Source organism: Natrix helvetica, assembly GCF_964273705.1.
Source record: "Natrix helvetica genome assembly, chromosome: 13".
Classification (NCBI taxonomy): domain Eukaryota; kingdom Metazoa; phylum Chordata; class Lepidosauria; order Squamata; family Natricidae; genus Natrix; species Natrix helvetica.
The window spans coordinates 3,026,165-3,051,406 of NC_138557.1; the positions used below are offsets into that span (position 1 = coordinate 3,026,165).

The following is a 25,242-nucleotide window of genomic DNA, read 5'->3' on the forward strand; positions in this document are numbered from 1 at the left end:
GATTCATGAAATGTGGAATCCACCATTAGGGATTCGGGATTCGGGAGCTCCCAAGGAGAACGCTTGAGTGTGTACATTTGTGAGTGTTGTGAGGCAGAGGAACAGTTGGAGCCTGTTCCCAGTGTGCAGATGGTCATAGCTGCCAGAAGGCAAGAACAATCAAGAAAACGGAGTCGACTTGGGAGTAAGGCTTGGAGATGATTGGCCCAATGTGAAAGATGGCTTCCAGGCCTGACACTGAATCCGATTCAGTCTGCACTCAGAAATCCCCAGAAAATGAAGGCATTTGGTGAGAGGCACCCAAACTCTTCCTACCAGCGTGAAGAAACCCCCCCGAAAAAGGCATTTCTAAAAAGTCTTCCTTGAAACAAAAGTGCTAGGAGATTAATCTTGTTATATTATCCTATAAAGTTTCATGGCTCATGCGAATGGCTCAGAGAAACAGAGTAATTTCCGATGAGTGAGATTACATAAAATAAAAATATAGTGTTCCTGGAAGTGGGGGGGAAAGGGGTGGGGAGAAGAGGCCGGTTGGTTTCGGCACCTGGGAGACCTAAACACAGAATTGCTGAGACGGTGATCATAAATAAAGTCTCAGCAGGTGTCCTTAAAAACCTAGTGCAGCGAAATCAGCAAAGAATTTTGTGGCCCTTCCGAGGCTGCCCGTCGTCCTTGTTGCATATGATTTATCATCTTGGAAAGAGTTATTTACACAGCTATTTATACCCTGGTTGTCATTTGTAGGCTAAGGAAATGGGAGAAAGAAAAGGAGGAGATCTGAACTCAAAAGTTGCTTTGAACGTTGCCGAATGTGAAACACTTACAGGGTTTTGTGTTTGTTGATTAGTCATACATGTAATATTCTAAGAATAACAGAGCTGGAAGGGACCGTGGAGGTCTTCCAGTCCAACCCCCTGCTCAGGCAGGAAACCCTATATCATTTCAGACAAATGGTTGTCCAATCTCTTCTTAAAAACTCACAATGTTTGAACACCCACATCATGTCACCCTTGGTCTTGTTCTGCCCAAATAGATCTGCATACTGCTTCAGGAGACTTCCAGGCACTCGCTTACACAACAAACCATTTTGTGTTACGTTTTTGCTGCTAAAGAAATGAAGGGAGACTAATATAGATCTGTTTCAAGCTATTTAGCTCTCATCAGCTAGCCATACCCTTCGCTGGGATTCGAACTTGGGCTGCTTACATATTAGGCAGTTGTATTAACCTCTAAGCCACAAGTTCTCCTCCCTTTGTCAGCTGAGCCAGGGGAGTGATTAAGTATTTTTTCTTCTGTCAAAACACCTGGTCTGACCAAATATGAGAGGGAGCATACTGCTTCCCATGTATGTATGTATGTATGTATGTATGTATGTATGTATGTATGTATGTAGCCTGGTTCGAATCCCAGTAAGGGTATGGCTAGCTGATGAGAGCTAAATAGCTTGAAATAGATCTATACTAGTCTCCCTTTATTTATTTATCGGCACAAATACAACACAAATATATATGCTCAACTGAGATGTTTGTGGCACCTGAAGCTTTCTGGTGAGGAGAGAAGCCATGCCAAGAACCAAAGGCCTAAAATTCTCATCCAGCCTGCCTTGCGTCCGTCTTGGAGTTATCTCTCAACTTGCAGACATTTCTGCTGGGGAGGCTGGCAGGATTTGTTCATGCAGCCTGGCAAAATGCTGGTGCCAGAGAATCCCTCATCTGGAGAAAGAGAGACGCTATTACCGAGTTAATGGCCAGTATATACAGTTCCATCACCCTCACTTACTGATTCCCATTATCCACTTCACTCCGTTATGAGGAGCTCGCTTTCCCTGCTCACATTTATGTAACGGCACCATCAGCGCTCCCACTAATCTGGTCGTCCGCAGAAACGCAGTTCCGGCAGATGGAACTGGAAACGTTTAAGACGTCCTTATCGCCTCATTCCAGGAATATCAATGCAAACAAGGTGGGTGGGTGGGGATTGATTTCCAATTTATACATATATATATATCTTATTGCACCTGAACTAAATTTTGCACGTGTCCAAACACCTGTTTATTTATCCCTGTCATTAATACCAGGGAGACACGAGAAGATCCGGTTACCATTTATTAATTTATTTCAGCAAGATGCAAATACAGCCTGCCAGTTGGATTATAAATTTGAAACATATGGAGAAAAGGGTCGCAGTGGAGACATACGATACTCTCAATCTTACATGGGAAAAGACCCGAATACGCCAAGCCTATGCAGGTCTTGGCGTATTCTTTTCCCGTGTAAGATTGAGAGTATCTTGGCGATGTTTCGACGAGGTCCCACTCGCCGTCTTCAGGCTGGTGTCTTCGGCTTCGTGCTTGTGCGAGCAAAGAGCATGAAGCCGAAGGCCCCAGCCTGAAGATGGCGAGTGGGACCTCGTCGAAACATCGCCAAGATACTCTCAATCTTACACGGGAAAAGAATACACCAAGACCTGCATTCCTGTACCCGTGAAAATCGACGAAAACACACACATATATATATAAAGCAAGGGAAGACGCAGGGCCCTGTTCATTTCAGGCTTTTCCACAGGGGAGACAACAGAGGATGGAGAGAGAGAGATGGGGAGAAGCAGAGGCAAAACAAGCATTGATTTCAGTTACCTCTTTCCCAAGTGTTATTGAATGGCCCATCGGAGGTAATAGTCTTTCTCCCTCTGTCACACATAAATACAGACAAAGGATCAAAAGGAGAAAAGGAGAAAGCAGATATGTCTGGTGGCTAAAGCCAAAGCAACATTTAAAAAAACCTTTCAGTCGACTTCTTCTCACAATGCCTATTTGAAGACTGCACATTCTCCATCCTAAACGTTAGATGGTTTTGATACCATAAAAGAAGATAGGACATTTGGAATTCTGGAGACTCAATGAAATCTCCAATTTTTTGGTACTTTATTTATTTATTTGTATCCTGCCTTTGAGGGACACGGTGGCTCAGTGGCTAAAGACGCTGAGCTGGTCGATCAGAAAGGTCGGCAGTTCGGTGGTTCGAATCCCTAGCGCCACGTAATGGAGTGAGCTCCCGTCACTTGTCTCAGCTTCTGCCAACCTAGCAGTTCGAAAGCACGTAAAAAATGCAAGTAGAAAAATAGGAACCACCTTTGGTGGGAAGGTAACATGTTCCATGCGCCTTCAGCGTTGAGTCATGCCGGCCACATGATCACGGAAACGTCTTCGGACAGCGCTGTCTCTTCGGCTTTGAAGAGGAGATGACCACTGCCCCCTAGGGGTCAGGAACGACTAGCACATATGTTCGAGGGGAACCTTTGCCTTTATCCTGCCTTTATTATTTTGGCAAATAACTCAAGGCAGCGAACATAACCAACAGAACTTCATCCTCCTATTTTCCCCACAAAAACAATGCTGTGAAAGAGAAGGAGTGGCTCAGATTCTCCCAGCTGGATTTCATGTCTAAGGCAGGACTAGAACTCGCCATCTCCTGGTGTTTGGTCCAGAATCACCCAGCTGGCTTTCAGCACATGTCACAACTAGACCTCACCATCTCCTAGTGATTGGCTGAAAGTCACCTAGCTGGCTTTCGTACCTAGGGCAGGACTAGAACTCGGGATCTCCCGCTTTCTAGCCTGGTGCCTTAACCACTAGCCCAACTGGCTCTTCTACTTCCAGGAAGAGAAAGATCTACTATCTCTCCCACTATAAGATTGCACATAATCAGGCTGTGCTCTTTCTGGCTGATGGTTTCAAGATAACATAGCATGTCTCTGTGGGTGAGGCTTCTTTTAGATTTTTGAATAAAGGCCGTGTTTCAAAGACAACACATATCATTTTTTCCAAATCATAGCCTTTTTTTGCTGCTTCAGGCGCGGTTTACAAAAGGTGACATCTCCGCTTGTTTTCTTGTTTGCACGGTGACCGCAAGGTTTTAAAATACACCTGAAGCAGAGCTTCCTTTCATCTGCCTTAAGGCTTATGATCCTGCAAACACAGCCGAATTATCCTTCTCACCAGTTTGCCTATTAAAATCTTATTTATCTGCGGTTTGTCTCGGGCCTTCCTTTGTTACAGGTGTCAGGAGCGCCACCGGGCTTCCATTGTGATGGACAAACGTGAAAACACCACAGAGAAAAATAGGGCTTCCGAGATGATGTGACAAGCAACAAAGCAAAGCACAGCTATTACAATGTGCGTCGAAGGTTCATGGAAACGTATCCCGAACACATGGGATATGTGATTTTCAGGAGTGTCAGCGGAAGGAATTGATAGAAAAGCCAGCAATTGAAGTAGAACTATTGTCCACTTATTGTATGCTACTCAGCTGCTATTAAAAGGATAGACAATAAACCGGGCAGAATCTCGCAAGTATCAGTCTGCCTTAACAGAATGTCTTCCAGGCATGGAGGAAAAAATAATGGTTGAAACATGGTCATGGAACTAGGACCAGAGCAGCATTAATGTTTAGAATTGAGCTATCTTTCTCTTCCCAGCTTTCTAACATGAACTTAACCACTTTATCACCTAGACTAACTCCTAGAGTACTATATCCTTATTCGGTAGGATAAATTGAATTATGGAATAGAAAAAACCCTGCTACGAATCTAGTTGTTTAAAAAAAATGTAGTGCGCTTATGTGTCCCCAAAGGGGCACTTTAGTGAGAGTATGCACAATCCTGTCCTGTGGCAAGAGGAGGATCCAAATGAAAACAGATAACCTCAAGATAACCTATTCAATAATTTGGCCTGAACATTTCTAGCCTTAGAAAAGACGGAACATTAATCTTTGTCACCTTGTCAACAAAGAGCTGAATAGTCAAAATTATGATCTTCCTAGTGGTAAGGTATGGATGTGAGAGTTGGACCATAAGGAAGGCCGAGCGCCACAGAAGGCATGATTTCAAATTGTGGTGTTGGATAAGACTCTTAGGGGTCCACAAAGATGAATATAGTCAAAATTATAATCTTCCCAGGAGTGATGTATAGTTCTGATAGTTGGAACCATATGGAAGGCTGAGCACTGAAGCATTGATGCTTTTGAATGGTGGCGTTGGAGAAGACTCTTGAGCATCCCTTGATCTGCAAGGAGATCCAATCAGTTGATCCTAAAGGAAATCAACCCTGGCTTTTCTTTGGCAGGAGAGATCCTGAAGCTGAAACTCTAATACTTTGGCCACCTAATGCGAAGAGAGGAACTCATTGGAGAAGATGATGGGAGAAACTGAAGGCAACAGGAGAAGGGGACATCAGAGGATGAGAAGTTAGATAATTGATGCAAGGAACATGAATTTGGGCTAATTATGGGAGATGGTAGAGGGACGCGGCGGCTGAGTGGCTAAGAGGCTGAGCTTGTTGATCAGAAAGGTTCGCAGTTCAGCGGTTCAAATCCCTAGCACCACATAATGGAGTGAGCTCCCATTACTTGTCCCAGCTTCTGCCAACCTAGCAGTTCAAAAGCATATAAAAAATGCAAGTGGAAAAAATAGGGACCACCTTTGGTGGGAAGGTAACAGCGTTCTGTGTGCCTTCGGCATTTAGTCATGCCGGCCACATGACCACGGAGACATCTTCGGACAGCACTGGCTCTTCGGCTTTGAAACGGAGAGGAGCACCGCCCCCTAGAGTCGGGAACGACTAGCACAGATGTGCGAGGGGAACCTTTACCTTTATGTCAGGGTTGATGGGAGTGTTAGCCTTGGTTAACCTGTTGTTGAACTGCTAGCTTGTTTGTAGCAACCTTTGCCTTTATGGGAGATGGTGGAAGGTGGAGGACCTGGGGTGTTACGGTCCTTGGAGTCTCACAAAGTCAGTCACCACTTAATGACTGAACAACAACAATCTTTGCATTTGATTGGCTCTTCCACAACAATCAGTTCCATGCATAGACAGGATGGGAAGCCACCCCAATAATACAAAATAAATCCTAATTCCAGTGTTGGTAGGAATCAGAGAAAGCTAGTAGAATCCATGTCTCCATGTTAATGGGCATGATACATAATTGGCCTTTTTATCTAGCTCTCACTACACACACGGAGAGAGAGAGAGAGAGAGAGAGAGAGAGAGAGGGAGGGAGGGAGGGAGGGAGGGAGGGAGAGAGAGAGGGAGGGAGGGAGGGAGGGAGGGAGGGAGGGAGGGAGGGAGGGAGAGAGAGAGAGAGAGAGGGAGGGAGGGAGGGAGGGAGGGAGGGAGGGAGGGAGGGAGGGAGAGAGAGAGAGAGAGAGGGGCTTCTGACTGTGGGAATGTAAGGAGGTTAAGCAAAGAAAACTCAAACAAGCAAAAAGCTACCAATCAGTTGTTCCATTTTGCAACTCAGAGTAGCACAAACCCCATTAGGGAAGTATATGAATAAAAAGTCTTTATAGAGATGGTGGGGAGGGGGAAACACCCCCCCCCACACACACACGAACTACGGTAGCTTGTATTTTATGATCGTTGATGACAAAGAAAGGAAAGCAGCTTGATGGATCATGTGACTCAAGAATAAAGCTTTCAGTTGTTGCTAAAGTTCATGGTAATGATCGGAAAAGCACAGCTTTCATTTATAAAGTGCACATGGCCTATTTTGATGTGCCAGATTAATAACACGTCAAAACACCAACGGGATATTTTATTGTACTTTCTTTTATTAAGCTCAACCCAGAAGCTGCAGCACAGTGAAAAATGTTTGTAAACTGGACGTTAAACTTATCCGAAGGGAAGGTGGGGTGTCCAAATGAATGGAGTACCATAATTAGAAAGGCAATGTCAGTGCAATGCCAGAAATTAAAGAAATGCAATTAGGGTTATTTTTATTTTTATTTAATCAATTTTAGGTGCCCTTCTACCCTGCAGTCTTTGCACGCCGTTTGAAAACTTGTTAGAAAATTAAATTGCATTTATTGTAATTAGCAATAGCACTTAAGACTTATATACTGCTTTACAGCTCTCTCTAAGCGGTTTACATTGTCGGCCTCTTTCCCCCAACAATCTGGCTCCTCGTTTTACCCACCTTGGAAGGACGGAAGGCTGAGTCCACCTTGAGTTGGTCAGGATCGAACTGCTGGCAGTCTGCAGAATTAGCCTGTCATTCTGCATTCTAACCACTGCGCCACCATGACCCACCCTCCCTCCCTCCCTCCCTCCTTCCTTCCTTCCTTCCTTCCTTCCTTCCTTCCTTCCTTCCTTCTTTCTTAGCACTTAGACTTATGTACCGCTTCACAGTGCTTCTACAGGCCCCTCTAAGCGGTTTACAGAGCCAGCCTCTTGCCCCCAACAATCTGGGTCCTCATTTTACCCACCTCGGAAGGAAGGAAGGCTGAGTCAACCTTGAGCCTGGTGAGATTCGATCTGCCGAACTGCTGACAGCAGGCGATCAGCAAAAGTCTCCTGCAGGACTGCACTCTAACCACTGTGCCAGCGTGGTTCACACTTGGCTATGTCAACTGCCTCTGGGTGGCTTACAAAGTCTAAATCAGGATAAAGGTATTCAAACCATTTACCCAAGTACCAAATGCTATTTTAATGAAAAGAATGCATGTTGTGTGATGACTTAAGACATTCAGCATATGAGGTAGGATTATGGTATGTGTGTAGAAGGGATCGATGCTACACTTGGCCCGGCCTTCCCTTTGCAATAGCTGGATTAGATTTTGGCACTCTTGGATCATCTGGTGAGTTGAATGTATCATCAACAAGTAGGGAGGTCCTTGGTGATCTCTGAGCTTGGTTGTTTTCTTGTAGACGTTTCATGACCCAGCTTAGTAACATCATCAGTGCTAGAAGGGAATGGGGTTTGTGGAGATGAGGGTGAGGAGGAGGAGGAGGAGGAGGAGGAGGAGGAGGAGGAGGAGGAGGAGGAGGAGGAGGAGGAGGAGGAGGACTGTGTGAAGCATTGACGCTCTCTTAGCTTTGTTGATTCTTGTAGACATTTCATGACCCAGCTTAGTAACATCATCAGTGGACCTGCCCTCCAGTTCTCCTCCTCTTCTTCCCCACCCTCCACAAACCACCCTCCCTTCTAGCACTGATAATGTTATCCAGTTGGGTAACGAAACGTTGCAAGAAAAGAGCCAAGCTCAGAGAGCACAGAAGAGCTACAAATATTCTCTTCTATTGAAACGGATATGCAATAGCTCTTATTAATATGACTTTGGCCTCCGGAATGTGACTTTTGCCCCTAAGCAGAAAGCACGCTTTTGTATGCATTTCCATGTGCGTGTGTGTGCCTGTGTGCGTGTTTATGCCCCCCGTGTGTGAGCATTCCAATTGTTTGCTGCGTTTCGTAGTTTACATGACAAAGGTTATATTTGGAGTTGCTATGGTTTTGAAAGAATCGCAGAATGAGGTACACACTCGAGAGCTTGCATTCAGTCAAGTCCATTATGAGTGTTTGCATCCTCTAGTTGCCGCATGATTCTCTTGGGAGATTAAAATAAAACCAGCACAAAGAGTTGACTTAGGGCGATAATAATGCCTCTTCAGATTTGAGGCGAAGAAAAATCCCGCCATGTTGATATCTTCTTTTGTATCTTCCTGGCTGATAATGTTTTGGACCTGTCTGGCTGAGGAATTTGTTTATTTATTTTATTTGGAACGTTTATATTGCCTCCTACTCGCAGAGGGCGACTCAAGGCGGCTTACAGGACATAAAATATAAAAGAAATAAAAATAATAAGGACTAGGGGTGAAATGATAGCAGTGTTCCGATATCTCACAAAGAAGAGGGAGTCAAGCTATTCTCCAAAGCACCTGAAGGCAGGAGAAGAATCAACGGGTGGAAACTCATCAAGGAGAGAAGAAACTTCGAACTAAGGAGGAATTTCCTGACAAAGAGAACAATTAATCAGTGGAACAACTTGCCTCCAGAAGTTGTGAATGCTCCAACACTGGAAGTTTTTAAGAAGATGTTGGATAGCCATTTGTCTGAAGTGGTGTAGGGGTTCATGCCGAAGCAGGGGTTGGACTAGAAGACCTCCAAGGTCCCTTCCAACTCTGTCTATTCTATTCTATTCTATTCTATTCACCCTCAACCCCTGATATCTGCCCCCATTGCTATATTGTGATTCTTGTTGGTTAATAGAAGCATCTTTTCTTTTCTTCAGCACCAGAAGGTGATTTTAATCCTGGATCGAAAGAATTTATGGAGATTGAAATCAGATGGAAGTCTTTCTCTCATCTTCTTTTGCAAATTGAGAGAGATCCGGTCCAGAGCACAAATGATAAATCACAATTCTTATTCAGGTCCGGTTTGAGTAGGCTTAAATGCTTTTTATCAAGAATGCTTTTCAGATGCCACCTGATTCTACGAAACCAATAACCATCTCTGGCTCTTCTCATCCTGAAGTGTCTCCAAAGTGACCTTCTGAACAACAACTGTGGGTGGTTTAAAAACAGAAATATCGTGCAAAGATCTGTATGCAACTGGGAATCCCTCCCCCCTTTTTTTTGCTATCAGAATAGACTGCTGAATCAGGGAAAGGACAGAGCATGGAATAAATTGAAACTCATTTTGTTTCTGTTAGCTTTGGATTCAATATCTTACTAAAACTTATCATTGTATTGACTGTGACTTGGGAAAATAAATCACAGTAGCTTGGTTTGCGTGTAAACCCAGGGTTAGATTGAAAAATGTTAGCAATCGGTCCTCTGCCTGACTGCTGGGTGGGCGTGGCCATGTTGGGTGTGGCCTACTCAGCCATATAATACAATACAATAGCAGAGTTGGAAGGGACCTTGGAGGTCTTCTAGTCCAACCCCCTGCCTAGGCAGGAAACCCCATACCGTTTCAGACAAATGGCTATCCAACATCTTCTTAAACACTTCCAGTGTTGGGGCATTCACAACTTCTGGAGTCAAACTGTTCCACTGATTAATTGTTCTCACTGTCAGGAAATGGGAAAAGTTTGCCCAGAACTGTAGTTAATACTCACGAAAGAGTTAACCAGCCTTATTCTTCCCCCTAAAAAAGTTTGCACGAGGCATGCTTTGCCAATCGAAGACATTCCTGTGGGGCATTTCCGAGTAATTATTTTGTCGTCGTCCCAAAATCTCCTCTTTTCTTAATAAAATCAGTCTTGCTGGATTGCCTAAATCCTCCAGCAGAAGGTGAATCTCCTGTGATGTGATACAAAATGAATGGTTTCAGGACACCTCCGCCCCCCCCCTCCCCTGGTGTTTGCCATCACTTAAAAAACAACAACAGCTACACTTTGGCATGGATGGCATGGCAGCCCTGGAAAAGAAACTTCATTTAGAACTTTGGAATAAATAAATGGATAAATAAATTGCATGGCATCCTGAACAGATGGCTATGTTATAAGCAGAGGCTAAATGAGATTCTGTTATGGTTTGGATTTTATTCTGTTATGATTCAACAACTTGGCATTATCTGATTTATCATGCAGCCTAGCTGGTAGAAGAAGCAAATATCTAATTCTCCTTTCTATTAGGGAAGAATATATATATATATATATTTCAGCAAATCGGAATGCTTGTCTTCTCCTAGGACTGATTGATGGGGGCAGTAACAGAAACTTTTTTCCCCAACTCTAAATCCCTCATATAAAAAAACTCTAAATATATCAGCAGAAAGGGAGCAAACCAATTTCTTAAGCATGCATCATTTGAGGCGTCTTGTAAAAAGCCAAACAAAAACAAATAGGATTATTTTTGAGATTTTTCTCTCTAAATTGGCACCCCGTCTTGGGGGATTTCAGAGAGTTTCAGGGTTATATGTAAGCGAAAGCCACAATTACTCTACCGATGACAGAACTCTGGTTCCACCAGAATATCTTGAATACAGAAACTCTAATAAGCCAATCATTAATCTGAATGTTGCATTTTCCCTTCGCTGATATGCCCTGTAGTGTTTAGGAAAAAATGTGCAGGAGACCTTCATTGTGTAGAGCTGGTATTTCCAAGGTTGCTAAACAAAGTCTGGAGTTTGGTATCTCATGTGTCTGTGGTTTTAGCCTGTCCACACAAACGTGCAAAAAAAAAAGTACATGTATTTGGCAGGTGCATAAAGCATTTTTACACCCTTGTTGTTTTCTCTTGAGTCAAGAATAGAGCCTCTGTGCAGAGTGGATGGCACTTGTAATTTTGAAAAGCTCCATTTACAGATGGCATCTATCTATCTATCTATCTATCTATCATCGTCTGTCTGTCTGTCTGTCTGTCTGTCTGTCTGTCTGTCTGTCTATCATCTATCTATCATCTATCTATCTATCTATCTATCTATCTATCTATCTATCTATCTATCTATCTATCTATCATCTATCTATCATCTATCTATCTATCTATCTATCTATCTATCTATCTATCTATCCATCCATCCATCCATCCATCTATCATTTTCTGTCTGTCTATCTATCTATCTATCTATCTATCTATCTATCTATCTATCTATCTATCTATCTATCTATCACGTTTATATCTCCTCTCCTCTCCATTTCTCAAAATGGGTGATGTGCAATAAGACCATAAAAATTACCATCATTATCATAGTTTAACGGCATCCTAATCCCTTGTGGGGTGGAGTCTGGGCAACTGAATGGAGTTGAGTGTTTACTGGCCGGATGCCCTTCCTGTTGCCAATGCAGAGTTTTGTTTCAGCAGATATATTCTCATTGTGCCCAAAAAGAGAAACATCTGCCTTGACCTAGGATCGAACTCACAGTCTCCTAACTGTGAGGCGAGAACACTTCTGGCTGGTTGGCATAACCACGTTTTGAGAGACTTCCAGAAGGACTTCAAGGATGGGACCCGTCTTGGGATGATGGTGGAGGGAATGATATCCCACATGTTGGGTGCCATAACAGAAAAGACCCATCTCCTGGGACTCACTAGACGTAGCCAGACAGAGTCAGACAGCAGTGGGGCAGCAGGCAGGTAGGCTGGCTGGCTAGCTAGCTGGCAGGCAGGCAGGCAGGCAGGCAGGCAGGCAGGCAGGCAGGCAGGCAGGCATACATCAATCCATCCAATTATCTAATCATCCAATCATCCAGGCAGACTGGCAGACTGGCAGGCAGGCAGGCAGGCATGCAGCTAGCCAGCCAGCCATCTTATCATCCAAGCAATCATCCAGCAGGCTGGCAGGCAGGCTAGCTGGAAGGCAGGCAGGCAGGCAGGAAGCCACACATTCATTCATTCATTCATCCATCCATCCAATCATCCAATTATCCAATCATCCAGGCTGGCAGGTAAGCAGTCAATCAGTCAGTCAGTCAGTCAGTCAGTCAGGCAGGCAGGCAGGCAGGCAGGCAGGCAGGCAGGCAGGCAGGCAGGCATTATCCACCCTGTCAATGAAATAAAAGGGGTTTATTGGGATGAGGACTCGGCTTCCTGCTGCTGGAAAAGCCTAGGTCAGAACACCGTGATAGGTATGAAGAAACTGCTTGAGAGCAGTTGCTGTTCCAAAATCAGCTGTTTGGGGATGAGGCACTTTCATAAACATTGCACTTCGACAAATAAACTCTTGAAAATTGCTGCTAAAAATGGAATGCCCACCAGGGTCCCTAGTTCGTCTAAACCCAGCATCCTTGGATGCGAGCCATGGATATTCGCCTTATGTTTTCCCCTCTCCCAGCCAGGCCAAATTGCTTGTTTTAGGAAGACAGGTGTGCCCTTTGCCTTCGGTTCTCCTGCGGCGTTTAATCACAGTTCTAATATTAAAGAGGATGCAAAAGGCATTATTATTTAGGGCCGGGTTTCTGACACTATTTTAATAATGTATGTGAGACCAAGAGTACCATCTGGCAGGAAGCAAACAGAATTCCCTGTCTGGTGGCCCTCGTTTTTCCTTCCCTTCTTCGCTTCCTTTTCATTTCCAATAATTCACAGAGGCTAATGTTGCCTTCCGCTTGTTTCCCTCAAGAGTCAAGTCAGGGGCATGCTGGTGCGTGATCTTATTTTTCATATTTTTGTTTCCAAAGACAATCATTTACTTTAAAACTCTGAATCCTGATCTGTTACAGCCCAGCCTTTGAAACCTTTGGGTGAAAAGCCCGGGTTCCATCAGAAATCATCTGAATTTTATCTGAGTAGTTTTCAACAAAATAATCTCGTTGTCCTTGATGAAAGAAAACTTGCATTTCCAAGGAAATCTCTTCGTGGCGCGACAAATGCAATCTATTCTGGGTACCCCTTTGGGAAGTATTTCGGATTATTCAGCGTTACAAAACAATGAGATGAGAATGGCACCATAAACCCACAACATTTACTAGGATAAACGGAAGTGTTCAACTTAACAGAAATCCTTCTTACTGATTTATCCATAGATCACTTTAATGTTCGGATCAATTAGTTGATGGACTACAACTAATGACATTAATTGATTCAAATCCAGTTGGCCGTCCTGGTAAATCCAACGGTTTGACTCTCTTGAAAACTCTCTCTCTCACACTACTCTGCAAGTAGAAGATAGAACATAGCACAATAGACTTGGAAGGGACCTTGGAGATCTTCTAGTCCAACCTCCTGCTTGAGCAGAAGACCCCATACCACTTCAGATAAATGGAAAAGCCTCCACTGATGGAGCACCCACCACTTCTGAAGGCAACTTCTCTTCCATTGGTTGATTGCTTTCACTCTTGTAGTAGCGTTGCTTAGTGTATCATTAGTGCATTAATCTCCTGCTGTCATTTCTTATTTAGTATTTTCACATCAGTCCTTGACTTTAAATCTCATATACAGTTTCTGGATTTCCACATATTGACTCGTCTTTTGGGACTCAGGATTGGCGGGACCTGCTCAGACTTCAAAGATCCATGTAGAATTCTGAACCATTTTGTCCTTTTTTTTCCTTTGGAAATATGAACTGGGCATCACCAAAGGTTTGGGTTTTCTTGAGCTCGGTTGGGCATCACCAAAGGTTTGGTGCTTTCTGATCTTGGTTGTTTTCTTGCAGATGTTTCACGACCCAACTAGGTAACATCATGAGTGATAGAAGGGAGCGGATTTTATAGAGAGGAGGAGGAGGAGGAGGAAGAAGAAGAGGAGAAAAGGAGAAGGGCTATGGGTCCTTGGTGCTCTCTGAGCTTGGTGGTTTTCTTGCTGACATTTCATGACCCAACTAGGTCACTTCATCAGTGCTAGGATGGAGAGGGATTTGAGGTGGTGGTGGAGGTGGTGGTGGTGGAGGTGGAGGAGGTGGAGGAGGAGGAGGAGGAGGAGGAGGAGGAGGAGGAGGAGGAGGAGGAGGAGGAGGAGGAGGAGGACAACTGTGGGGTCCTTAGTGCTCTCTGAGCTTGGTGGTTTTCTTGCTGATATTTCATGACCCAACTAGGTAACTTCATCAGTGCTAGGATGGAGAGGGATTTGTGGTGGTGGTGGTGGAGGTGGAGGTGGAGGTGGAGGTGGAGGAGGAGGAGGAGGAGGAGGAGGAGGAGGAGGAGGAGGAGGAGGACAACTGTGGGGTCCTTAGTGCTAGGATGGAGAGGGATTTGTGGTGGTGGTGGAGGTGGAGGTGGAGGAGGAGGAGGAGGAGGACTGTGGGGTCCTTAGTGCTCTCTGAGCTTGGTGGTTTTCTTGCAGACATTTCATGACCCAACTAGGTAGTATTGTTTGCGGAGTGGTGGAGGACTGTGGGGCCCTTGGTGATCTCTGAGCTCTTGTTTTCTTGCAGATTTTTCATTACTCAAATAGATAGCATCATCAGTTTTCTCACAGATCAAGCCCCGCTCCCTCCCAGCACTGATGATGCTACCTAGTTGAGTCATGAAACGTTTGCAAGAAAACAGCCAAGCTCAGAGAGCACCAAGGACTCTGTTCAACAGTTCAACTCTGAGCCTCAAACATTCTCTTCTATATGTTGGTTTTTTTTTAATTGATTGGTTTCAATTCGAATTTAAAACTGCCGTGTGTAAAGAATAAAAGTGGCATCTAGAACAGCAACAGCTGGAGACATTTTACAAGGAAAGTACCAAGAATCTTTTGTTACAAAAAGAGGAAATTTGTGCATTTGAATCAGATATTTCATCAGTCTTTGAGATGAAGCAATCCCCAATGACTGTAGCTACAATTATAGCTGTCACTTGTAAACATCTTTACTTTTTATTCCCTCCATGTCTTCCCAGCTGAGCATGTTAATTAACAACTTGCATCACCTCTTGGTATCTGAAACTAAGAGAGCTAAACACATCCTAAAAACAGAAAGGAAGCCTCTTGAGAGTCTCTTGCCTTTGATTTTTTCCCCCCTTCTTCCTAGCATTATTTCCCCCACTCCCCCAAAAGTGTTGTTTCTTTTAGCCCGGAGATTTGGAAAGCTTACTTTGGTATTTTTTAAAAAAACAAACACCATTTTGTAATAGTTTTTCGTATAAATATTTGTGAATGATTATTAGGTGTGAGATTTTAGGACAGGATGTTGTCCCTGTAAGTGAATTGATACTGCTTCCATCCGTGACATGAGCTAAAAGAGATCTGAGATTGGATTAGGTGGTTATTTTACTGTTTATCTTAGCAACTTGGCTTCAGGTTACAGTTGAAAGAGACATGGATGAAAAACGGACTTCGTCTCCATCCACATGTTCTCCATTTCCAGCTGCTGTATTTGTGGGGTCCTTGGTGCTGTTTTCTTGCAGCCATTGCATTACCCAACTAGGGAACATCATCAGTGCTAGGAGGGAGTGGGGATTGCTCTCATTTTGTACACTATAGTGGCTTGCTATGTCAGGATTATAAGTTGGCTCAGTGGCTAGGACGCTGAGCTTGTCGATCAGAAAGGTCGGCAGTTCGGCGGTTCGAATCCCTAGCGCTGTGTAATGGAGTGAGCTCCTGTTACTTGTCCCAGCTTCTGCCAACCTAGCAGTTCGAAAGCACGTAAAAAATGCAAGTAGAAAAAACAGGGACCACCTTTGATGGGAAGGTAACAGCGTTCCGTGCGCCTTCAGTGTTTAGTCATGCCAGCCACATGACCACGGAGATGTCTTCAGACAGCGCTCGCTCTTCAGCTTTGAAATGGAGAGGAGCACCGCCCCCTAGAGTCGGGAACGACTACATATGTGCGAGGGGAACCTTTACATTTATGTCAGGGTTGATAGGAGTGTTAGCCTTGGCTAGCCTGTTATTGTATTGCTAGCTTGTTTGTAGCTTGGGTAGTTTCTTGATTGTTTCCTTCTTGATTGTTGGTCTTAATCTCTGCTCATCTGGGTGTTGATTGCTGGTCAGGAGCTGTTTTGGTCTTTTTGTTTCCTTTTTAGCTTTTTTGGTGGTCTCTTTTGAATGGCATGTAGATGTTGTTTATCTCTACATGCCTGTTGATGGCGAATTTGTCTGAATGCCAGCCTACCAGATTTCCCATCACTGAGAACTTACATTCTGATTTTCACCCTTAGGTATACCATCATTCTTTAAAGTTTTTCTTCTGAATACCATATACATATCTGCCTGTTGAGATGTGCTATTCCCATTTCGCAGCATACCCAACCCAATTGCGTCTTGTCCTAACTCAATAAGCGTTCTTATTTTTTTTTCCTGAATACAGAGCCATCACCCTAGAGAACCAGCTGGTCATTCTTGCAACATTGCCAACTGATGGCGGGAACTACTACGTCCAGGCGGTGAATGAAAAGAACGGAGAAAACAAGACGAGTCCGTTGATTTACCTGAACGTCACAAGTGAGTAGCCATGCATGGTCTTCTGTGATGAGCCGAAGGACAGAAAGAGGGAGTAGTGACCTTCCTCCCATATTTAGGCATACCAGGGGTTGTAACACAAATACATACCTATTTCCCTGGCTCAACTGATAAGGAGGCGAGCCTGTGGCTTAGTGGCTAAGACTCCAGCCTACGATATAATACAGCCCAGGTTCAAATCCCAGTAAGGGTATGGCTAGCTGATGAGAGCTAATTAGCTCGAAATAGATCTATACTAGTCTCCCTTTATTTATTTATCAGTACAAATACAACATATATATATATATATTCTATCCACCAGGCAGGATTTCTGCTGTATAATTGGACTGCTTGGCGAGAGGCACTAATATTTCATTGCCTGAAATGATTGTTTTGCTCCAGTGATTGCAAGTAGATATATAAAAAAAAAACAACCTCTGTCAATGGTGTCATATAAGAACCCATCTCATAAAACAATAGAAAGAACTCCGAGGGGAGAATTTATATAAAAACCTTTCTCTCTCATCTGCTCATGTTATCTAATGAGGAGTCACAGGCTAAGAAGCCAGATCTGGGAATCTAGTACCATAAAGGTTTTTTTGCTCCAACTTCCTTGCTACACCTGGTAAAATAGCCTTGGTAATTGCTTTACCCAGTTGTTTTAAAAAAATTTGCATACATTCTGACGTGTAGCCTCTCAACTTTCTTTTCGTTTTATTTTCTGTCTCTCTTTTTTTTTCTTCCCTGGCTACCCAAGAAAAGCCGCTCTACTTAGAATTTAATGACACTCATTTATAAAACAGGCTTTAATGGTCTGTATTACATAACCACTAATGCACTCTGCAGCTCATTTTCTGATCTTAATTAACATTGGGAAACAGTCGGTTTTGGCCATGGGAATAAAGCATTTGCAGTGCTCCATGGGGGAGGGGGCGATGCATGCTGGGTGGGTGGCTTAGAAAATGAAAAGTTTCCTAAGAATTGTAGAATCCACAAGAGGTGGCTGAAAAGTTTTTTTTTTAATTAATTTTTTAAAATTAGATAAACTTTAAAAACATTGGACATAGTGCGACATTTCTGGCATAAATGTTTCCGTATAGTGATCACTGTATTTTTCGGAGTATAAGACACACCGGAGTATAAGACGCACCAAGGTTTTGAAGAGGCAAATTTTAAAAAAAAATCAGTTTTTGCACTCTGCAAACCTCCCCAAAATGTTTTTTTTTAAAAAGGGCATGAATAGCATTTAGGAGACTTGTAGAGTGCTCCGGGGGGGGGGGGGCAAAATGAGCAAAAACGCCCCGTTTTTTGCAAAAATGGGTCCGTTTTTTGCAAAAAAGGGGGGCATAGATAGCCTTTAGGAGGCTTATAGAGTGTTCCTGGGGGCTTAGGGGGCAAAATTGAGCAAAAAATGGTCCATTTCCCCCCTCATTTCTACCCCCCCCCCCAGCCCAGGAGCACTCTGGAAGCCTTCTAAAGGCTATGAGTGGCCATTTTGGTGAAAGGGGCAGGGTTTGGGGAGGCAAAAAATGCTGTATTCAGTGTAAGACGCACCCAGATTTTCAGCTTCTTTTTTGAGGGAAAAAGCTGCATCTTATACTCTGAAAAATACTGTAGACTTACAACAATTTCATTTTATATCCATTACATAGGTGTATGTAGTCCGTCAGATTACCTGTCTGTTGATCCTTTCTTTTATAAAATTGCTAATCATACAAATACATATCTATCATACATTCTTAATACCATATTTTCCAATTGTTAACTTGTCTGCATTTTCCTGCCCCAACCTTTTCCCCCTCATTTCTAACCATCGGTACCAATTGTCCCAGATTCCGTGATACTCCATCTCACCCTTGTCTTTGAGCCCTAGAGTAAGTCTGTCCATTTCTACGCACATCATTTATTATTTCTTGTTCCAAGGGTCTCCTTATTTTTCCATTTTTGTGCAAAAACCAGTCTTGCTGCCGTTAAAATATGTTAATGACTAAAGTTAATGACTAAGAGAAGAACAGGACAGCCAGCGTTCTCTCTCTCTCTCTCTCTCTCTCTCTCTCTCTCTCTCTCTCTCTCTCTCTCTCTGTGTCTGTGTGTGTGTCTGTGTGTCTGTGTCTGTGTGTTTGTGGAAAGTGTGAAAGATCAAGACCACCCATGAAGGTCTAATTAAACTGATTTATTGCTGAACAGCCTATGCACAGAAATCTTATTGACTTGAGCGTCAGCACCTGCTCGGAGTTAAGATAAGGCTGCACAGAATTTAAGGAAGGCTGGATTTAATTTGCTTGTGGCTATGTAAGGATTCTAGACTGATTCCTCTTTTCACTCCACCTTCAGTTTCTGCCACTCCTCCTCCTACAGTGTGTTAAGATGAATAAAGAGGTTGGAATCTTGATTCCAATAGTTTTGAGGTTATGTTAGGGTCAGAAATGTCAGTATTCAAGGAAGGTGGAGGGGCCACAGAGGATGCTCATGCGAACTGCCTGAATTAAATGTTGCTCCGGGACTATTATCCATCCAGGCTAGAGAACCAGGTTTTATTGATTTCATATTTATTATGAAATTTATATGCTGCCCATCTCACCTAGAGCCGACTCTGGGTGGCTTACAGCAAGGTAAAATCTACAAGATTAAACGTTAAAACATCAAGATAATATTGAAGTTGACATTTGGAGCAGCAAAGGTGGCCAAGGTGCGAAGGGAGCAAGGTGCCCATGGGTGAAGGTGGAGCATTAGCCACTTCCAGTGCGACATGCCATCATCGGGGTGCCAGGCTGAACCAGGCCTAGAGGTGGAGCTCTCACCTCACAATCAGGAGGTTGTGCGTTTGAACCTAGGTAGAGGTAGATGTAGGGTCTCCTGCTTGGACTAGATGACCTGCAAGGTCCCTTCCAACTCTGTTAATCTGTTAAACCCCTACAGAAGGCCAAGAGGGTGGATGGACCTCATTGTACACGATTCTTCTCAACCTCTTTTTCAAACCATACCAATTGCCAGCTGTGACCCACTTGGGAGGCCCACCGTTCCCATCCTTGAAATATGTGTCGGGCAAAGAAATAATTCCTTCCATCTGACCCCAATCTCAGCAGCCTCCCCCCTCCTCGTTTAATTTCAAAGATGGCCCTATTGTACTGACCATACTACGTCTGGATGTTTTGCTTATTAATGTTCTCAGTTTAATTGATTTACGAAACCAGCTTTGGGCATGCCAGATGCTGGGGCTCATCCGCAGTAAAAGCCTTAATTTAAAGTAAGTTAAATTTCTCCACCATGAAAAACGGCAGCAGGAGGAATGTTTAAATATCAATACCATAAAAGTAACAAATGACAGTCGAGAGAGACATACGGTATTTAACTGCTTTGGAAGTCTTTTTCCTCCCAAAGCCAACTGAAGGGGAGGGGGCTTTGCAAAGCAGTTGGCCCAGTTGGGAGGAGGGCTCAAGCCTAAATTTGTTGCGTAGACACAAGAGGGCAAGGTCTGACCCCTCCTGCCCCTTGGGCCTTAGCTGGTCTTTCCCAGGCAAAAGCTGATGGTCTAGAGAGATTCCTGTATTATAGGCAGAGAACAATAAAGTAGCTACCCTGTTTTCCCAAAAATAAGACCTCCCCAGATAATCAGCCCAATCAGGCTTTTGAGCGCATGTGCTAAAATAAGCCCTCCATGAAAATAAGCCCACCCCGAAAATATTGCAACACAGCAGCAGCCATGAGGTGACCACGCTCGCCGCCTCCTGCACCTCAAAAATAATAAGACCTCCCTGAAAATTAGGCCAAGTGCTTATTTCGGGGGTCAAAAGAAAATAAGACCCTGTCTTGTTTTCAGGGAAACATGGTAGAGATGTGGGTCTGGTTGTTTGTGCCTGACAAGGGATGCCAAAATCATCCAAGTGAATTGATGAGTCACTACCACACCTGGGGAACACACTCGTTTCCCCACATCCTCAAGATTTTGAAACTGAGCATCTTAACCCGGGGTGTCAAACTCGATTTCATTGAGAGCCGCGTCAAGGTTGTGTTTGACCTCAGGGGGCTTGGGGGTGGGGGGGCATGGCCAGAGTGGGTGTGACCAGTTTGACGTCACTTGTATCAGGGGCGCCTGTGATGGCCTGGGCTCTCTGCCAGTGAAAATGGGCTCCCGAGCTCCGTTTTCACCTGGCATGGCCTCCTGCAACCATCTGCCAGCAAAAATGGGCTCCCAAACTCCGTTTTCACCTGGCATGGCCTCCTGCAATCTTCTGCCAGCAAAAACGGGCTCCCAAGCGCTATTTTTGCTGGCAGAAGCCCTGTGGGCTGGTCCTTCACTTTTTACAGGGCAGTCCCGTGGGCCAGATCTCAGTACTCCACGGGCTGGATCTGGCCCCAGGGCTCTGAGTTTTATCCCCCCCCCCCCCGCCGATCTTAATGTTTCTTCTTCCTTTGTTAATTGAGAGTCAAAGGAAAGAAATTCAAGAACTGTTCCTAAACCATTCTGAGTTGGATCAACAGTGACCTGAAAATCAGTGGTCATTCTGATCTCTTTTAAACCAAGTGAATTACTTTTCAAGATGTTTACGACACAACCCTGTAGATCTCTCTCTCCATTAAAAAAAAAAACCAGCACACACACACACACTAAGTGTCTAACTTGAGCAAATAACAAAAAGACAAGTTTGAAATGGATGGCCATCAATAATCTCTTTTGGCAGCAAGTTGGGTTTTTGCTACTCTGCTAATTGGTGATGCCACTTCAGGCTTCGCTGTAAGGAATGAGTGACATCTGGCAGATTATTAATAAAGTAAATTTTCTCCGCCACAATTCACAACGGTAAGAGACACGTGCTTCCCCTCCCCCCCCACATTTAGATGACTTATTTTTCTCCTCTTCTGTGCAGACTTTAAAAAAAAAATATGATGGATGAAAGTTTTCAAAGTCTGTTCAATCAGTAGCTCTGAGAAGTCAAAAGATAACATAGACAATTGTTTAAGGGAGATAAATAATTCCCCAAGCATTTCAAAGAAAAGAAACCAGGGGTGAAATTTAGCAGGTTCTGGACAATCGGTAGCGGAAATTTTGAGTAGTTTGGAGAACCGGCAAATGCCACCTGTGGCTGGCCCCAGAGTGGGGAGGGAATGGGGATTTTGCAGTATCCTTCCCCTGGAGTGGGGAAGGAATGGGGATTTTGCAGTATCCTTCCCCTGGAGTGGGGAAGGAATGGGGATTTTGCAGTATCCTTCCCGTGGAGTGGGGAGGGAATGAGGATTTTGCAGTATCCTTCCCCTGGAGTGGGAAGGGAATGGGGATTTTGCAGTATCCTTCCCGTGGAGTGGGGAGGGAATGAGGATTTTGCAGTATCCTTCCCCTGGAGTGGGAAGGGAATGGGGATTTTGCAGTATCCTTCCCGTGGAGTGGGAAGGAAATGGGGATTTTGCAGTACCCTTCCCCTGAAGTGGGGAGGGATTGGAGATTTGCAGTATCCTTCCCCTGCCATGCCCACCAAGCCACGCCCACAGAACCGGTAGTAAAAAAATTGAATTTCACCACTGAAAGAAACCATTGTCTTGCCGATAATATGAAAGTAGTGAAAGGAATAAAATTACACCCTTAGTTTGATCGTCTTGTAATTTATTTTTAATATAAGGATATCACTTTGCTCTTAGTCTGCATCTCAGGGCACGAAGAGGTCTGGCATTTATAATAAACGGCTCTTTCATCAAACGTCGTTAGCAATTAGTTTATTCCTCAATCCTCACGCAAGCTTTCTAACAACAGGGCATTGTCCACATTGACTGCTCTACCAGTTTATGAGATTCACCCCCGGGGCTAACGATTTTTCTCATTGTGCTGCACTTCTACATATGGATTATGCCTCTGTAGATTTAATTATGCTAAATAAATATGTAGGTATGATAAATCTGTGCAAGGAGGGAAAAAAACATTTTATAAAATCCACATGCTTCCTCATTGAACTCTCTGGTTGACAGGATTAAAAATGGATGTGAGCCTCCTACTTATAGAGCTGCGATTTGAACTTGATAGGCTGATAATTTTCTTTTTCTTTTTCCTCCTGATGTCTCGATTGTCACAGGATTCACTTTTGTTGAGCCAGGAAACAAGATGGCCCTGAAAATAATCGAGTTATATTGTGGTTCATCAACACTTCACGCACAAACCCGCTTGGGGAGAAAGGGGGGGGGGAAACCCACATTCTAAATGTTAATTAACAAAAAGAAGCAGCACTAGTACCCATTTCTATCCGTGGGATGGCAGCCAATAAAGGCACCGAGTTAAATCATAGCCCGAATTTTAAAAGTGGGGAATATTAAAGCAGTATATTCAGTGGAACTGCCTGGATGTTACGTGGATTTGCTGTTTAGGATGCAGAGGATGGATAAAAGTTGCATAAAATTGGAGAAGGCATATCGAAGAATGCAGGCACCGTAACTCTGACCGTAATCCTTCCATAAGCATGTCCATGGAGATTCTCCGTCATCCAAGTCATGGTTGTCCCAAAGGTGCTTTTTTTTCCAAGAGGCAACTGGATTTTTTTGGTTTTATTTCAAAGACGTTTCTCTTCTCATTCAAAAAGCTTCTTCAGCTCTTGACTGGAGGATAAGGAGTGGAAGGATTGGTATTCCTTGCAAAAAGAGCTGGTCATTTGCATCCTGTTAGAGAGTCGTTGAGGCCACTTGGAGTTTTATCTGTGTCCTCAGGGTCCCCTGAGTAGTGCAAATGAGTATAGCACAGCTCCACACACACAGGCTTTTCAGCAGTTCCAAGAAGGCTCCACCTTCATTTGCACAACTCAGGTGACCCTAACGAAACTGATCAACCTCCAAATGGCCTCAACGACTCTCTGAAAGCATGCAAATGACCCACTGCAAGGAGTATAAATCCTTCCATTCCCCACCATCCAGTCAAAGCAGAAGAAGCTTCTTGGATGAAAAGTGAAATGTCTTCCGAAGAAAACAAGGAAGTCCAGTAGCCTCTTCACAAAAGCACCCTTGGGAGAACTACCTGTACTGCATGATTTTTTGGGGACACAGAATTCCAGGTGAATCAATTGCAGAGAAAGTAAAAGCACAGAAGACCCCCTGATTCACTCCTTGCTTCACTTTCATGGATTACTTTGGCTAAAATGAAACGAATCCTTAAAGTTCACTTTATCTCTCTCTCATCTAAGAAGAAACCACGGCCCAAAGAGAAGTTGTGAGAGGACCGGAATCCCCCCCTCCCCCGCCCCTGCAATGTGACACCTCACTTTGATTCCCTCACCAAATATAATATGCAGAGCAAAATCAATCGTGCGAGTTATGCCGTGTTTAAATCCATCTGTGGAATAATAACAGTTCATTCACCCCCTCCCCACTTTCTTGATAACCTTTAAGGTTTCTTCCTGTCAAACAAAATTCTGGAGGGGGGAAAAAATCTGCAGCAATTTGTTCTTTCCGCAGCTTACATCAAGCAGAGGAGTATCTGCTTTCTGCTCCAGCAATCCTTCAATATTCCTTTGTCATCCAGAAAGCTAATTTCAAGTAGCTGAACAAGTGTTTTGGAGCTAAGCTAGATCTGTATGGATAATATCTGGTAAAATGCAATTCAACACTGTACTGCTGCTCTCTTGACAAAGGAATATTTCATGCTGCCTCTGAACTTCAAAGGAGGCTAACATACATGCACCTGAAGAAAAGAGAGTGAAGAGGAAATAAAAGGAGTTCTTTGTTTAATTAATTCAAGATTTGGAAATGGGGGGGGGAGAGGAATACAGCTTAGGTCAATTCTGTGTGTGACTCTTTATCCATCTGGCCTCACTTAGCTATGTGGTGATGTTTTCTTCGCAGACTACTTACGTACAATCGATCACAGATCATGTTTTCAAGTGTTGAACAAGAAAAGGAAGCTATTGTTCTTTATGTTGTGGAAAACGTAAAGTAGCTCTTGTACGCTCTTCAGATGGAGATGTTTGCGTCGTTTGTGAATTAGAATGGCACTGCTCCAAAAGAAGAAACCATTTGTAGCTCAGGTTGAACCGTGGGGTCCTTGGTGTTCTCTGAGCTTGGTGGTTTTCTTGCAGATGTTTCACGACCAAACTAGGTAATGTCATCAGTGTGAGGAGGAGGAGGAGGAGGAGGAGGAGGAGGAGGAGGAGGAGGAGAAGGAGGAGGAGGAGGAGGAGGAGGAGGAGGAGGAGGAGGAGGAGGAGGAACGGTAGAGTCCTTGGTGTTCTTGGTGCTTGGTGGTTTTCTTGCAGACGTTTCATTACCCAACTAGGGAACATCATCCTTGCTAGAAAGGAATGGAATTTGCAGGTGGAGAGGAGGAGGACTGTGAGGTCCTTGGTGTTCCCTGAGTTTGGTGGTTTTCTTGCAGACGTTTCATGAATAAACTAGGTAATGTCTTCAGTGCTAGAAGGAGGAGGAGGAAGAGGAGAAGGGGGAGGAGGAGGGGGAGGAACAACTGTGGAGTCCTTGATGCTCTCTGAGCTTGGTGGTTTTCTTGCAGACATTTCCTTACCCAACCAGGTAACATTATTAGTGTTAGAAGCTGGTGGGATTTGTGGGAAGGAGGAGGAAAGGGGTCAGGAGGAGCAAGAGGAGGACTGTGGAGTCCTTAGTGCTCTCTGAGCTTGGTGGTTTTCTTGCAGACATTTCATATCCCATCCAGGTAACATTATCAGTACACTAATAATGTA

General features: G+C 44.0%; 1 protein-coding gene across 2 annotated transcripts in view; it reads left to right on the forward strand.

The window, feature by feature from the left end:
- Positions 1-25,242, forward strand: part of SDK1 (sidekick cell adhesion molecule 1) — a 363,040-nt gene that overhangs the window by 129,020 nt on the left and 208,778 nt on the right. For both annotated transcript variants that reach the window (XM_081965817.1, XM_081965816.1), the window contains exon 5: positions 16,446-16,579. In XM_081965817.1, coding sequence (XP_081821943.1) covers positions 16,446-16,579 — 134 coding nt within the window. The remainder of the gene's footprint in view (positions 1-16,445; positions 16,580-25,242) is intronic.